Source organism: Oryx dammah, unplaced genomic scaffold, assembly GCF_014754425.2.
Source record: "Oryx dammah isolate SB20612 unplaced genomic scaffold, SCBI_Odam_1.1 HiC_scaffold_8, whole genome shotgun sequence".
Lineage (NCBI taxonomy): Eukaryota > Metazoa > Chordata > Mammalia > Artiodactyla > Bovidae > Oryx > Oryx dammah.
In genome coordinates, this window is record NW_024070192.1 from 18,063,048 (window position 1) to 18,079,657 (window position 16,610).

Below are 16,610 nucleotides of genomic sequence, written 5' to 3' on the forward strand. Positions count from 1 at the left end.
CGACTCTGTGCAACCCCGTGGACTGCAGCCTACCAGGCTCCTCCGTCCATGGGATTTTTCAGGCAAGAGTACTGGAGTGGGTTGCCATTGCCTTCTCCTAAAATAAGACTAGTAACATATAAAAGATTCAATGAGGAGAATCCCCTGGTGGTCCAGTGGTAAAGACTTCATCTTCCAATGCAGGGTTTGATCCCTGGTTGAGGAACTAAGATCCCATGAGCTGTCCAGAAGGACCCAAAAAATAAATAAATAAAAGATTCAATGATATAACTAATAAATTTTAATATATAAACATTAGAAAATAATCTCAAGTACGTGGAAAGTTAAAAAACTGACTTGAACTATGCCACGACAATATCAACCAATGCCAAAATACCAATATCATACAGAATACATCCTATGACCACAAAATGAAGTTAGAAACCAATAACAAAAAGTTAAGTTTTTTTTAAAGAGTAAAACAAAACACATTACTCTGGAATTTTAAACAAACCACATTTCTAAATAATTCATGATAGAAGAATAAAACAATGGAAATTGCAGTATATTTAGAACCTCACCAATGAAAAACTATAGATCAAAAGCTGTTAAATACCTTTTTAAAAGCTGTAAGATTCAGCTAAAGTAACTAGAAAGTATGACCTTAAATGTGGATGCTATATTAGAAAATAAGACAGACTGAAAATGAATTAGCTAAGTGTTCACCTTGAGAGGTCAGAAAATGAAAGGTATGCCCAAAGTTTATGGATAGTCAGAAAAATAAAAGATAGAAATTAATGAAATTTAAAAAATTTAATAAGATCAATGAAAAAATTAAGAAAAAAAGAAAAAGTAGATTCCTAAAAATGAGCATGACAAAGACAAATAATCTAGAAAACCCACAAGGGATATAAACAGGCAATTCAAAGATGAGGTAATTTCGGACTTCCCTCGTAGCCCGGTGGTTAAGACTCTGAGCTCCCAATGCAGGAGACACAGGTTTGATCCCTGGCCACTAAGATCCCGAATGCTACCTAGAGCAGCCAACAAACAGATAAACAAAAGGAACACTTAAAAAAAAAAATGAGGAAATTTTAATGGCTGATAAATACATAAAAAGTGCTGACTCAATTGTAATTAAATGCAAATTAAGCCCAAGCTAGTAATGCAAATTAAACAATTAGAAGCTCTTTCACACACTTTTCACTGGCAAAAATTAAAATCAAGTTTTAGTAAAAACAGGAAGGCAAGGGAATGTAAACTGGAACAAGCTCTTGGGAGAGCAATATGGTGATCTCATGCCCTTCAACTCAGCAATTCTGTTTTTTGATATATCCTGTTCTCTGAAGAGAGGTGTGCACCCCTCAGACACAAGATATTCACAGAGGTGCCAAAAGAAAGCATTAGTATTGAAATATTTATTTACTTTTGGCTGTGCTGGGTCTCGGTTGCTGTGCACAGGCTTCTCATTGCAGCGGCCTCTCTCGTTGCATAGCCCAGGCTCTAGGCACTCAGGGTTCAGTAGTTTTGGCTCTTGGGCCCTGGAACATGGACAGTAGTTGTGGCTCTCAGGCCTTAGTTGCCTGTGGCATCTGGACTTCCCGGCTGGCTCAGTGGTAAAGAATCTGCCTGCAAAGGAGGAGATGCAGGTTCGAGCCCTGGGTTGGGAAGATCCCCTGGAGAAGGAAATGGCTACCCATTCCAGTATTCTTGCCTGGGAAATCCCATAGACCGAGGAGCCTGGAGGGCTACTGTCCTTGGGGTCACAAGAGTCAGACACGACCTAGCCACTAAACAACAAAAATGTGGGATCTACCTGGACCAGGGATAGAAGTTGTGTCCCCTGCATTGGTAGGCAGAGTTTTATCCACTGTACCACCAGGGAAATCCTAAATATATTTTATTTAAGAGAAAAACAAGTAAGCTTAATAATCTTTAGTGGCTAACACTGGTGTCCTTCCCGTGCTCTTGTCAGAGATCATGGCTTACATAGTAAAGCAACTGAGCTATCTGGATAAAGGGTAAGGGAGCTTCCTATCTAGACAGGTTGTTTCTCTGCAGAGTTCGGCATGAGTTGGTTTTACACAGTTCTCCACAATTTACATATCCCCAGATAAATTTACAGATTATGCTATCTGGATTTTCCTAACTCCCAGAAGTGAACAAGAGGCTTAATAAGATTTGTCCAAAGAAGCAAAGTTAAGATTACAAATAATCCGAATGACACACACAAGTGAACACTCCAGGTACAAACTCTGAGGTTCAGTGAGGAGTCAGCTGGCCAATGGTTGAGAAAAATCACTGAAGTTCAAGAGGAACTCTTGTTAGTAATGAATCCTTTTCCCTAATCAACTGTACACTTGAAAGTGGTTCAGATGGTAAATTTTATGCTATGAGCATTTACGATAAAAAATTTTAAATAGTAATAATGTAGGAAAGGAATGAAGCATATTCAGCCACATTATTTTCACTAAGTATTTTGGTATTATAAACAAATAAATATTTATAACATATTATCTCTTTTAAATTAACCTTTTGTTATTTATTTTTTGGCTGTGCCCTGTGGCATGTGGGATCTTAGTTCCCTGACCAGGGATCTAACCTGGGCCGCCTGCATTGGAAGCATGGAGTCTTCATCACTGGACTGGTAGGGAAGTCCCTTAACCACCCTTTCTAAGTTACCTTTTTATATATCTTATGATGGACATACAAATTTTGTATAGTGGTTTACACTATTATGTAATTCATAAATACATATTAATATGCCAGGTATGCAAAAATATTTTTTCTGCTAAAAGTATGTAGCAAAAATGTTTGATGCTCATTGGCCCAGAGAAATTTTTTCATAGTGGGGCAAGGAGCTACCTATAAGAATGGGACCTGAAGCACTGTTTGAAGAACTGGGAAATACTCTAAATGCCTATCAGCAGAGGAATGAATCAGCTGGGCTATATTCAAGCAATGGAATATTATACAGTGGTTTAAATGAATGGATAAGAGCTACATGTATCAACACCGGAAAATATTTTCAAGATCTTAAATGAAAAAAGCATGCTGCAGAAAGAAATGTCCAACATGTGAAACAATGTGATATATTGTTTATGGATACATACCTATGGATACACACATATTACATATGCATATGCAGTAATATGTACTATGTTTAAAAACATTCAAGAGGGAGACAGATACAAAGGTCAGGAACAGAAGTTCCCTCTCGGTAGGGAAGGAAGCAAAGGAGATTTAAAACAAAAGGTGCCAGGTAAATGAATGTCAGAAATAACATTATTTTTTATATTACTTTATTTTTTATTTATTTTCAGCCACATTGGGCAGCATGTGGCTTCGTAGTTCCCTGACCAGGCATAAAACCTGTGTCCCATGCATTGGGAGCACGGAGTCTCAACCACTGAGCCACCAGGGAAATCCCAATAGCTCATACTCTTAGAACAAGTCTCCCTGAGTTCTCCTCCTCAGTGACAACCATCTTTACATTCCCTTGTGTATCTTCCCAGATATTTCAGGCACATGCCAGGCCACATATGTGTATGTATTTCTCCCCATCCTTCCTCTTTGTACACACAAATGGTAGCAAACGTTACATATTATTCTGTGCCTCACTTTTTTTCTTTAACAATGTATCCTGAAGTTTGTTGTCAGTACATCAAGAGCTTCCTCCACCTTTTCAGTTCAGTTCAGTTCAGTCCCTCAGTCATGTCCGACTCTTTGCGACCCCATGAATCGCAGCACGCCAGGCCTCCCTGTTCGTCACCATCTCCCAGAGTTCACTCAGACTCACGTTCAATGAGTCCGTGATGCCATCCAGCCATCTCATCCTCGGTCGTCCCCTTCTTCTCCTGCTCCCAGCATCAGAGTCTTTTCCAATGAGTCAACTCTTCTCATGAGGTGGCTAAAGTACTGGAGTTTCAGCTTTAGCATCATTCCTTCCAAGGAAATCCCAGGGTTGATCTTCAGAATGGACTGGTTGGATCTCCTTGCAGTCCAAGGGACTCTCAAGAGTCTCCTCCAACACCACAGTTCAAAAGCATCAATTCTTCGGCTATGGCTGCACAATCCCTGTTTCTGTGGCTTGAGTCAGTCTTCTGTAGACAGAATGTAAACTATTTCTGTTCTTTCACTACAATAAGCGTCACTGCAACACATCTTATTATGTCATTCTGCACACATGCACGTATTATAATCAATTCCCAGAAGGAGAAATGTTGGGTCTTTTTCAAACTGCCCTCCAGCAAGACTCTACCCGTTAATCCGCTGCAGCAACATTTCCTAGTGCCTATATCACCCAGTCATAGACCAACACTGTGTATTATCAGACATTGAGAAGAAAACATGGTATCTCATTACAGGTTTAATTTGCATATTTTATTTTTTTAAAGGATGTTTATTTGGCTGCACCAGGTCTTAGTTCCAGCATGTGGAATCTTCGATCTTCATTGTGGTGTAAGAGTTCTTTAGTTGCAGAGTGCAACTTCTCGTTTGTGGCATGTGCAATCTAGTTCCCTGACCAGGTCAGGGCCCCCTGTATCGGGAACTCCAAGGCTTAGTCACTGGACCACCAGGGAAGTCACTGTTTGCATATTTTAAAAATTATAAATGTGATGATATTTTTTATAGTGTAAAAAGCTATCTTGATTTTTTTTTTCTATAAGTTTTCTGTCATTTGTCCAGTGGTATGAATTGGTTTTTTGAACTATGAGCTAATTCGTTTTGTAATTTTGTAATAGCCAGCGAGGATTCTTTTAATTGCAGAATCTGTAGAGCCTTCCCTCAGTTTTGTGAGAAGCTTGTGTGTGTCTTCAAAAAGCCTTTGTTGCATTGTGCCAACAGTGGTTTCCTGATACTAATACTATAGCAGTACAAGATGTTACCATGGGAGGAAACTGAGTAAAGGTGTACAGGTCTCTATGTACTACTTATGCAACTCCCTGTGAGTCTGGAATAATTTCAAATTAAAAAGTTCAGAAAGAACAAAATTTTGTGGTCCTTTTCTGATTGTGGGGGCTCTGACATCAAACTGTGATCCCTGAGTCATGACGGCTCCCAAGTCTGCTACCTAACAAACTCCACCTGCAAGACAGCCACTGGATTAAAATGTACATCTGAGAACCTGAAACTGGGACAAGTCTTTGGGGGTTGACTCTGGCCTCTGACTCCCTTATTGTCACATTCTAACTCAGGGAGCACACAGAAGCCATGAGGCTAACAGGCACATATCCTGTATTTCTACTGAGCTTTACAGTGTTCCATGTCCACCCATTTACATTACCCCAACGATAATAAAGGTAGAGAATTCTCTCAAGAGGCCCTTTGCCAGTTATACCAGACCCTTCCTTTCCTTTTGTTGTCACCCCCTGAATATCTTCTATTCGAACTCTGTGGTTCAAGCCATCCATAATTCTCTGGAGGGCCCCCCACAGCTTCCTGCATCTGGGTCTGCTCCCTTTCTCTTTCAGTCTTTTTGCCTAAAGGACTCTCACTTGGTCTTCAAAAAAGAGAAAGCCTCACCTCCACTAGGAAGCCTTCCTCCATCTCTCATCTCCAGTTTCCAACTTCAATCCAACAGGCAAGATTAACCTAATCTTCCAGCCGTCCTACTGCAATTTCCATTAGACACTGAAACATTTCTCTCACTGTATTGCCATTATTAGTTTAAACATGTCTGTTCAACCCACTGAAGATCCTTTGAAGGGAGAGATTTTGTGACATTAATCTTTGTCTTTTAGTGCCCAGCAGCAATGCCAATAAATATTTACTGACTTGCCAGAGTCCTCTGCAGTTCAGGGAAAGCCAACCTGGGTTCTTGGGTGATTCATTTCAGCCCAGAGCCAGGTGTTTTGAGAATCAGCTGAGACTCTCCCTGATGTAAGCCAGCACTTGCTTCTGGTTACGCTCCCTGTAAATGTGTGTGTTTTTTCCTTATTTTTACTATGTGGACAACAAAAGCATCTCCTCACACGGTTGTTAGGAGGATTATAAGAGATAATGCCTCAAATGGAGAAGGAAATGGCAACCCACTCCAGTATTCTTGCCTAGAGAATCCCGTGGACAGAGCCTGGTGGGCTGCTGTCTATAGGGTCGCACAGAGTCGGACATGACTGAGCGACTTCAGTTTTCACTTTCATGCATTGGAGAAGGCAATGGCAACTCACTCCAGTATTCTTGATTGGAGAATCCCAGGGACAGAGGAGCCTGGTGGGCTGCCGTCTATGGGGTCGCAAAGAGTTGGACACGACTGAAGCGACTGAACAGCAGCAGCAATGCCTCAAAAGCTCTTAGATAACGCTTGGAAATGGGTAAAGAAGGCTCTTGGAAGATATTTCTATGTTAAGTGTTGACTGGGTGAATGAAAAACGACTGGAGGTTGCCAGTTCATTTATTGAGCACCCACTATGTGTCCGGTACTGGGTTAAGCAAGCATGCTAGGTGCAGAGAAGCAACCGCAGCACTTTGGAGAGGCCTTAATTTAACACAGATTGCAGGGAATGGAATCAGGGAAGGTTTCTGGAGCTTGAGTTTTGATTGGGGGGGAGGGGGCGCGGGGGGAGCTTGGAAAGGCGCAGGTGGCAGTTGATAGCCATAGTGCATATTCCACAGAGCCGGCGGTTTCCTCCTTGAAAGCAGTGTGGGAGCGGGTGGCTTAGCTTTCTACGACTGGCGAGAAAGGGCGGCTTGGTGAGGCCTGTCAAAGCGCTGGAATCGAAGCTGAGTTCCAGTCCTGTTTAGTTAGTGGCCGCGTGACTTTGGCCAAGTCACTGAACTTCCCCAACTGTAAAAAAGAGTCTGTTAAGAATACTCACCTGCCAGGATTCCAGAAAGACCGCATGATCGTGCATAAGCCAGCATGCGCTCTATTTAGAAGACACAAAATGCAGCGGTAGGTTACTAGGGGTCGACGGGGCTCTAAGCCAGGCGCACCGCGGGCGTGGATTTCCTCTCTGAGCATGCGCAGTGGGCCCGCGGCGCGGCCCGTCAGGCACTGCGGTAGGCGCCCTGGGGGCTAGCAGGTCCCTGGCCCCAAGATGGCGGCGCCCAGCGCAGTGGCTGCTGCCACCTCCAGCGAGAGAGATGGAGGGGGCAGCAGCTTTGAATCGTGGCTAGATGGACGGTTGGAGGCGCTGGGAGTGGACCGAGCCGTTTATGGCGCCTACATCTTGGGTGTCCTGCAGGAGGAGGAGGAAGAAGAGAAGCTGGATGCTCTGCAGGGTATTCTCTCTGCTTTCCTGGTGAGAAGCCCAGACACATTCCTTTAGCCTCTTAAGCCGTTTCCTGTTGGTACTTCTTTCCCCTACCTAGTGTCCCAGAGGATTAGTGGTCTCACCTGGAAGAGAAATAATTTTCTGAGCCCTGGGCCTCGGGGACAGGGAGCTACTTTTCATCCAGGGTTTCGGGAGCCAGAGGGTTGCAGGTGCAGAGAGGGGAAAAGCTTTCTCTTGTTTCTGAGGACAAGGCCCTCTTAGGTGCCTGTAGGTCAGCTGGGTGAATATTCTTCTAAAGGCATTGAAATGAGCTTTATCATAAACGTCTAACAACCAATCTCATTCCCGTCCGTTGACAGTGATGAGAGGGGGAAATTAAGTGCTCTGGGATATCTGTGCCCCCTTAGGAGGCAGAGCCCCTGACAAAAGCCCGCAGGAAGTAACCTCTTGTTTTCCTATTTTGGAGGTAGGATTCCCAAAAAGGTCAGTTTAGGCAGTAGAGGTCTTTTCACGCCTAGGCAGAATGGAAGCAAATTTGGGCTCGATCCTTCACTGTATTTAGAAATGCAGTAATCATTGGGGGAAGTGGGTGGAGGAATAAGAGAGATCAGAGTTTTAGTTAAGAGAAATAAACATGATACTTAGCCTCCTAGAAGCAGATCCAGGCTTTCAGAAATGTGTGCTTTAAACTGTGTTTAAGTAGTAAGTCACCAAGATGTCCACACTTTTCGAACCTGACCGTTTCTGCTGCCTTCATCTCTACTTACACTTATTTGGTGAAAATGCAGTTCATTGATTTCAACATGGTTGAAATCTAACACTAGTGCAGCTGTCCCAGGGCCTCCTGGCAAGGGCCCCCTTTTTAATTCCAGAACCTGCTCTGGTGAGATTGACCTATAAATGGGAAAGCCTTAACACAGCTTGTGATGCAGCTCATAAGTTTGCTGGAAATACAACACAGAGGAATAAATTCTTTTCCTGAATCCTTACATTGCAGGTTGTAATTGGAAAGAATAGGATGCAAACAAATTAAGTTACCTTTAAAAAAATTTCCCACTGGGAAGTTCCTAAAGAGGCCATGAAAAAGAAGTTCAGGTAACTTGGGTACTCATTGGTACAGCTCCTTGACTTGTTCTTTTCATTGTATCATTACTTAGAACTGTATGTCTCCTGATAAAGGGAGACCTGTTAGACTATTAACAGTCTCTTAGTAGAAGAGTTGTCTAGACCAGATTTGTTTTTGTTTTGTTTTTTATATCTCTTGTTTGCATAAACTGCAGAGACAAACTCACTTTAAAAAAAAAATAATCGAGTCTTTATATATATATATATATATATATTTGGCTGCTCTGGGTCTTAATTGGGGCACACAGAATCTTTGATCTTCACTGCAGCATGTGGGACGTTTAGTTGAGGCTTGGGGATCATTTTAATTGTGGCATGTGAACTCTTAGTTGCAGCTTGTGGGATCTAGTTCCCTGACCAGGGACAGAACCTAAGCCCCCTGCATTGGGAGCGCAGAGTCTTAGCCACTGGACCACCAGGGAAGTTCCAAGACAAACTCACTTTTAAGGTGACAAGTGACTTTCCTTCCTCCCCCTGCCCAGTTTACAAACCCTACTTAATTTTCTTGTAATTTCCCCAGCCCCTTCTGTGTAGAAAATAACTTTGAAAAAAATTGGCCAGGAACAATATGGTGAGGCAGGGGTCCTGTCCATGAAACAACTTGGGAGCAACCTTATCGAGCAGCAAGGCCAGTGAATATGGTAGACACCAAACATCACTACAGCACTACTTAGTCAGTTGGGCTGGGTATAAAGCTCCCAACTATTATACTGAATCCCATTTTAGGAAAAACAAAAGATAGCCAAATTAGTCACCATATTGGGCTAGGATTCATTACTAGGAATTTAGAAGCTTACCAGCAACAATTTGAGGTAAGACTTAAGAACAGTATATATGGTTGGGGGAAAATGACAGTAAACAAAAGCTTCCTGTCATCCTCTTTATTCCTTCTGATTCCACTTATGCTGATTGATTGATTCTTCAAATTTTTATTGATGGCTTACTCTTCTGCCAGGTACTGCCCTAAGTGCTTGGGGGTACTTCAGGAAACAACACAGACAGAAATCCTTGTCCTTGAGGGGTTATATTCCAGTAAAGAAAAACATAATCAGTAAATTATCTAGGGTATTTGAAAATGATAGTGCTATGAGAAAAAGAAGCATTGTGAGAAAACTGGGAGTAGAATGGAGGGCGAGCAGTTTTAAGTAGGGTCATTACATTAAGTAGGATGTTACATTTTTTTTTTCTTCCAGTTGTATTAAGATATAATTGACATACAGCACTACATAAATTTAAGGTGTACAGTATAATGATTTTACTTACATACATCATGAAATTATCACAATGAGTTTAGTGAGCAGGATATTACATTTTGTGGCAGCTGTTCATATACCAGCCTTTTTCTATGAAAAGAAACTTTTTTGTAGATCTGGATTTGAATTTAACTAAGTCTGACACCAAAGCCAACATCCTTTTGGTCATACCATGCTACAGAGGAAGATTGGTTGGTGTGCAGAATATGTCTGCTTATGTAAAATGGACAGAGGGATGGCTGGATAGGAGACCATCTACTTACTTAACTTCTCTTTATTATGGATCAGTGAGTACATTGGAGAATGTACTGAATTGAGTATATTGGCCAAGGAAGATTTCATAGAGGAGCATTTTGACTCAACAAGTTTTTGCTCCAAAAGGAGGACTGTCCTGAGTTGGTGGGAATCCTCTCCTTTGGAGCTTGGCAGGATGGAGTGGGTACTCTAGCAGGTGTGGCTTCTGACTCACATAGGATTCCCTCTGTGTTGGGAGCCTCAGAAGAGAATCATTTCTGTTCTGTGGGTCCCAAACCTGCCCTGTGATCACCAGCAGGGGGAGCTCTGTCCTTTGTGTAGATTTGATAAGGTTGAGAAAGTGCAAGTGAAGTCCTTCAGTCGTGTTGGACTCTGTGAACCCATAGATTGTAGCCTACCAGGCTCCCCTGTCCATGGGACTTTCCAGGCAAGGGTACTGGAGTGAGTTGCCATTTCCTTCTGCATTAGGTTGAGGGCTCTCAGGAAATTAATTGGTCTACTTTTTCAACCAGGAAGAAGATTCCCTCCTTAATATCTGCAAGGAGATTGTGGAACGATGGTCAGAAACTCAGAATGTTGTCACCAAAGTGAAAAAAGAAGGTAGAGTTGGAGTTTTTATGTCTAACCTCCAACCACTTTTTCGGTACAGCTGTTAAGAGTCCTTAGTTTTCCTCACTCAGGTGCGCTAAACCTGTAAACACCTGGCAGCTTATTTTAACTTTTTAACTGAAGGTTGGTTTTCTTTTCTTTTACATTTTACCACTTCAGCTGACCATGGCTATCTTCACTGTGGTTCTTGCTTTCTTCTTTGTCCTTTTTACACTCCCCCGTGTGTATTTGCTCTGCAGGTATGAGGTCAACTATATTTTCCCACCCTTTTCATAATCTCATTTCATAACACAGACTGTGATTGGTCTTTTGCTTCATTCAGCTAAACCTTCCATCCTGTCAAATGAAAGAGATGATCCCATTAGGATGAAAAATCAGCTACACACAACTCAAAACAGAAGTCCAAACTTGAATAGAATCTGTTCTGAGCTATTCACATGCTGGTTCTCAGTCGTGGCTGTACACTGGAATCGCTTGCTGTATGTTTGAAAGTGCCAGTGCCCAGGCTGCACCATGGGCCAGTTATATAAACCTCTTTGGGGTGCGGACCCAGGCATTGTTATTTTTTCAAAAGCTCCCCTGGATGATTCAATTTTTTTCAAAAGCTCCCCCAGATGATTCTAATATGGAACCAGGCACAAGAGTCACTGCTTGACATCATTGCCTCCTTTCTTTGAGCGTGGAGAAGTCAAAAGATAATTTTGTTTTTAAAATAATCTAAGTTTCACCTGGCATAATTATCAACATGGGATAGACCAGCCTAAGTTAATGCTAGATTCCTTCTTAGGCTTCCGGTTTGAGAAAGTTGCATGTTTGGAGGCTTGATTTTCTTTTCCTTAAAGCAGCAGAACTTCAGTATATAATAAAAGTAAAAGCAGGGCTGCTCTGATTGAAGATGGAAAGGCAAGGCCTTTCCTCGCCTTTCTCATTGGCCCCTGAGGCACCTCCTCTGCACCCCAGGGCTCTCAGGAGTCAGCAGCTGCCGTTGCCTTTGCTCCAGGCACTGCCTGGGTGGACTGGTGGTTTGGAAGCATCTCATACAACCTTGTTGTCCCCCACTTCCCTCCCACTACCTCCCAGACGAAGTCCAGGCCATTGCCACCCTCATTGAGAAGCAGGCACAGATCGTGGTAAAGCCCAGAATGGTGTCAGAAGAGGAGAAGCAGAGGAAAGCTGCCCTCCTGGCCCAGTATGCTGATGTGACAGATGAAGAGGAATATCCTTTCTGGAGTCTCAGCGCCGTTCCCTAAGGCTCAAGTCAGAAGCCTTTGCTGGTCTTCACTGAACTCTGGGAAGTTGCCAATCCCCCTCTCTATAGCTTTATTATTTTTAAAAAAAATTATTTCTTTGGCTACATCAGGTATTAGTTGCTACATGTGGGATTTGTTTAGTTGCAGCATGCGAACTCTTAGTTACAGCATGTGGGATCTAGTCCCTTGACCAGGCATTGAACCCCAGCCCCCTGCATCGGGAACACAGAATGTTAGCCACTGGACCATCAGGGAAGTACACCCTCCACCCCCACCCCACCAGAGCTTAATATTCTCCTCTAAAATGGCAGAGATTGTAGCCCTTTGTGGGCATGATGAATGATGCTGGAATGGTTGATACTGGACTACTGCAATGTATATGTTCTTGAAAACTGTGTGAAACAAATAATGCCTGAATGGACCGTTTCTTATTGTGTTTTCAGAAAATAAGATCTAGCTATGATTCTTTTTTTTAAAAAAGAATCTTCATATTTGTATAATACCTTTCTATGAAATACAGTGTTATGTGTATAATACATCTTTGTAATTTTTATCATAGTTGATAAGGAAATGGAGGCAGTAAGAGATGAATGAGTGATATTCCAGTGACTACATAATTAATCAAAGTGACACCAAAATAAACCTGGAATTTGAGTGAGGACTATGTAAAAAGAAAGTGTTGCTGATAGGAACAGGTTTGGTTCCCTGGAACCAGGTTTGGTTCTAAACCTAGATCTGAAATTTGTTTAGGGAATACTTAGCTTACTGAGCCAGAGAAGGCAATGGCACCCCATTCTAGTACTCTTGCCTGGAAAATCCCATGGGCGGAGGAGCCTGTTAGGCTGCAGTCCATGGGGTCGCAAAGAGTCAGACACGACAGCGACTTGACTTTCACTTTTCACATTCATGCATTGGAGAAGGAAATGGCAACCCACTCCAGTATTCTTGCCTGGAGAATCCCAGGGATGGGGGAGCTTGGTAGGCTGCCATCTGTGGGGTCGCACAGAGTCGGACATGACTGAAGCGACTTAGCAGCAGCAGCAGCAGCTTACTGAGCCTGCTTGAATGGAGTGGCTATTGTATCAGAAATGTTTGCTATCTAATCACTAGGTTAGGAAAGAATTCTTAGGCTCTTTGGGGTCAACTTCTTGTTTTCTCTCATGATTTTTCTTGCTAGGTTTGGCAGAACTGGGGTTCCAATTACAAAAATCTCATTTCCTGGGCTAGAAAAAACATTTTAAGCAGTAGTTCTCCTGGAGGACTTGTTAAAACACAAATTGCTGGGCCCTGAGCCCCAGAGTTTTGGATTTTGTAGATACAGAGAGGGGCCCAACGGTGTGCATTTCTCAAAAGCTCTTAGGGAGTTCTGGGAACTACACTTAGAGAACCACTGTTTCAGAGGTCATCTCACCACCCTCTGGCTCACAGGTAATGTGGCAGTTCACCCAGACCAGCTTCAGTTTCTTTTGAAACCCTAACAGATAAGGATCCTACAGGAGCTCTGAGCAGTCTTCCCCAAGCTGAGACTTCTAAAGATGACTTTCCTGGATTTACCATCACATCCCTGTCAGAGTCCTTCCATGAAGCCTGCTTTTCCTTCCCATCAGCTTAATCACTATTTTCTGATGTTGTGATGGGATGTGCTAACCTTTGTTTTACATGTGACTTCCCTTAACGCCACTCACCGAAGCGGATGAGAAGGATGACTCAGGAGCCACCACGATGAGCATTGGTTCTGACAAATGTATCCTTTTCTGTGACCATCTCCAGGTGTTGCTCCATAGGATCTTCTTGTGGGTCAGTTTGTATTTCACTGTCATTGCTGGGGGCTCCCTCTACCTCCAAGAACACATGTTAGGTCAACATTGTGAGCCCCAGTCCTTGGACTGCTAAATAGTCAATTTAGCAAGAATTTCCCCCCCAAAAAATATGTTGACATGAACGGTGAAGGGGTAAGTTTAGAGAAAGGATTTCAAAGGGAAAATGAGAATCTGTACTCCTTGTGTACAGTGTTGGCTTTCCCAGCAGTGTGGAAGCTATTAGAATAATATTGCAGTTTCGGTCCTTGTCCTCAAAGACCTGGGGCACTCATTGGAAAGAGAATAAAAGCACTGAATACTTGAAGTGAAAATATGGACAAATTGAAACGTACGTGGTATAGAAAGTCCCTACCAACAAAATCACTTATGAGAAGCTTACAGAAAAGGTGGATTTAGAAATTCACCTTAAAGGTGAGGAGTAAGGTGGATTTTCTGAAAGGGAGGTTATTTTCTGAGAAAGGGGAGTTATTTCAGGGAAACATTCATTTTAAAGCACTAAAGCAGAAAAAAATTATGTGGAAAGAGTTAAAAGGAACTTGTAGTAACAGGTTTGTTTTAAAGTCATAAGAAATGAGGGGTAAATTTTTTGGCTACCTATTTTCTAACTGTGGTTAAAGTTATTTCTTTAGAATATCATTTTCACTTAAGCTTTAGTGGTCTAGGAAAAGAAGCAAATTGATAAGATTTAGTAAGGTTAAACAACTTTTTTAACTCTTCAAGCATTTTAATAGTGCTGAGTATAGGAAAATTTTGCCAGTTACTTGAATACGCTAGTCACTAAAACTAGCCTGGATACTCCAACAATATTCTGCCAGTGAATGATATGAGTACTTATTCTAGAATGAGATTTCATTTTCATAAAATGTTTACACTCAGGCAAGTCTGAATGAAATTTTTATTCAAAAAAAATTTTTTTAATAGCAGGTTTAGGATTTTCCATTGGACTAAAGATAAAGTTGGTTTGTTTTTAAAGATGAGGGATTGATAGTATTTGAAACTTGGCTTGAATGAGGAGAGCAGGAGTTGAGACCTGTGTGACCTGGACCCTTATCCCTTAACTCACCTGTAGCTCTGTTCCGAAACACCAATGTGGAAGATGTCCTCAATGCCCGAAAACTGGAGCGAGACACGCTTCGGGATGAGTCCCAGAGGAAGAAGGAACAGGACAAGCTGCAGAGGGAGAGAGACAAACTAGCCAAGCAGGAACGCAAGGAAAAGGAAAAGAAAAGGACACAAAGAGGGGAGCGAAAGCGATAACCTTGGTCCACTCTATTTCTCCTAATGAACTTGGTCAAAGGGAGACCTAGTTGTGCATTTGTGTATTTAAGAGAAATGAGAGAACATTGCCAGGTAGTTTCCCAAGGCATTTCCCCTTTTGTTTACGTGGTCACAAGGAAAATCGCAAACAATTCTAGTTACAAAATGTGCCATGTCTCTGTGGTGTGGGTAATCGGATTATTGTAGCTGATGTCTGAACCAAAGATCTGGGATGGGGACAGCCTTTATATTTTAATACTGAAGTCCTATACTCCTTTTGACCATTTTAAAAAGTCTTCCCTTACCTTGGATAAACAGCAGGAATATTCAGGAAAGCTGAATTTTTGTCCTGAAGGAGCTGAATCATGGCCACTCCTTCCCTGAGATGAATCGTGTGCGTGTGTTAGTTGCTTAGTCCTGTCCGACTCTTTGCAACCCCATAGATGGCAGCCCACCAGGCCCCTCCATCCATGGGACTCTCCAGATGAATTGTAGGAGTGTCAATTGCTTCAGAAGTATTATTCACATCTAAATAAATGGTTTTATGTCTGAAATAGGAAGCTAATGAAGAGCCCTACCTGGATCTAGACTTTTATGTTACATGGCGACAACATAGGAAAATAAGAAAAGGTTATTTGGTGGATGTTCTGCATTTGAGATTTTTTTTTTTTAAGTTTCAGCCTATGATAGGAAACAAAGTTTCTTTTAGTAAAGAGATAGTTATATATTTTTCCTCATCTAGGCTGTGATTTTAAGAAGGATGTGTCAGTATCGTGTGCAGGGAATCATCATTAGCTAGATTCTTTTTTTATAATCATGAATCCTCTTGAGTGCTAGTAGAGATTTTAACCCTGATCTGCCCTAAAACATACAAGGACCTGATAATTATAGGTTTAGAAAAAAAAACCTTTTAAGGAAAAACACTGAAAATCTCTGCTAACACAAAGATATTTAACAGTGTACATAGTAGGTGCTCAACAAATTTATTGAATGAGGGAGTAAATGGAAAAACTGCTTGGGAGAGTTGAAAGTGAGTAGGAACTCTCCTCCATTTCTACTTTTGTCACAAATCACATTTGGTTCTAAGCAGCCCTTTCTCTACTTCAGGAAGCAGACTGTCAAGAAGCCTGAAGAGAGTGATTTCTCTGTCAAGACAGAAAGTAGATACATTATACCAGGGGTGGGATACATTATACCAGGGGTGGGCAAACTAATGCCAAATTTGGTCATTTGTTTTTGTATGGTTCGAGCTAACAATGGATTGCACATTTTTAAAGGGTTGTAAAAGAAAGAACATGTGACAGAGACCTTATGTGACCTATAATACTTAATTACGTGGCCCTTCAGAGAAAATGTCTGCTGACCTCTGTTTTATACCATTAACTATGAGATTAACAAAACAATTTTTACCATTCCACAGAAGGTAAAAAACATGGTTAAGGAAATGATGTATCACCTCTATACACTCCTATAGCCATGTCATTGTAAAATTTTTTAAAAAAATAACCACCTTTTTAAAAAAATAAACTATTTAAATCAGTATCTTGATTTATTCTGATTCCTTCCAGCTGGAAGTGAGTTCTGTGTGGATAGTCCCTTAGGAATGTGTTTGAATTTTACTTATGTTTTGATTAGTCCAATAATCTCTTCTGCTATTTTTTAGACCCTCTTCCTGGAATCCATAAGTTCTCTGCCTCAGTTTTCCTTTCTGTGAGGTTGGATATTAGGAGATCAGAAAGTCTTTTTTGGACAGTAGGTTGGCTTTGAAGTCTCTCGAGTCCTGCTGGCATTTTAGTTTAATATGTGGCTGTAGCTACAGTAGGCATGTGAGAGAGCCTGTTTTAA

General features: G+C 41.7%; 1 protein-coding gene and 1 long non-coding RNA gene across 2 annotated transcripts; one reads left to right on the plus strand and one right to left on the minus strand.

Moving 5' to 3' along the window:
- Window positions 1-262: 262 nt before the first annotated feature.
- On the minus strand, window positions 263-6,937 carry LOC120867018. Its single transcript, XR_005721792.1, has 2 exons — window positions 6,798-6,937; window positions 263-1,013 (listed from the first exon to the last, which is right to left on the minus strand). It is a non-coding gene; the product is annotated as an uncharacterized LOC120867018 (long non-coding RNA).
- On the plus strand, window positions 5,818-16,307 carry CCDC43 (coiled-coil domain containing 43). Its single transcript, XM_040245129.1, has 5 exons — window positions 5,818-7,223; window positions 10,342-10,429; window positions 11,519-11,654; window positions 13,374-13,432; window positions 14,578-16,307. The coding sequence occupies exons 1-5, from the start codon at window positions 7,020-7,022 to the stop codon at window positions 14,763-14,765; spliced, it is 675 nt and encodes a 224-aa protein (XP_040101063.1). The 5' UTR covers window positions 5,818-7,019; the 3' UTR covers window positions 14,766-16,307.
- Window positions 16,308-16,610: the final 303 nt, after the last annotated feature.

Coding starts and splice junctions, on each gene's coding strand:
- CCDC43 (XM_040245129.1), top strand. CDS start 7,020: ATGGCGGCGCCCAGCGCAGTGGCTGCTGCCACCTCCAGCGAGAGAGAT. Junction 10,430..11,518: donor CACCAAAGTGAAAAAAGAAG/GTAGAGTTGGAG, acceptor ACTACCTCCCAG/ACGAAGTCCAGGCCATTGCC. Junction 13,433..14,577: donor GAGCATTGGTTCTGACAAAT/GTATCCTTTTCT, acceptor ACTCACCTGTAG/CTCTGTTCCGAAACACCAAT.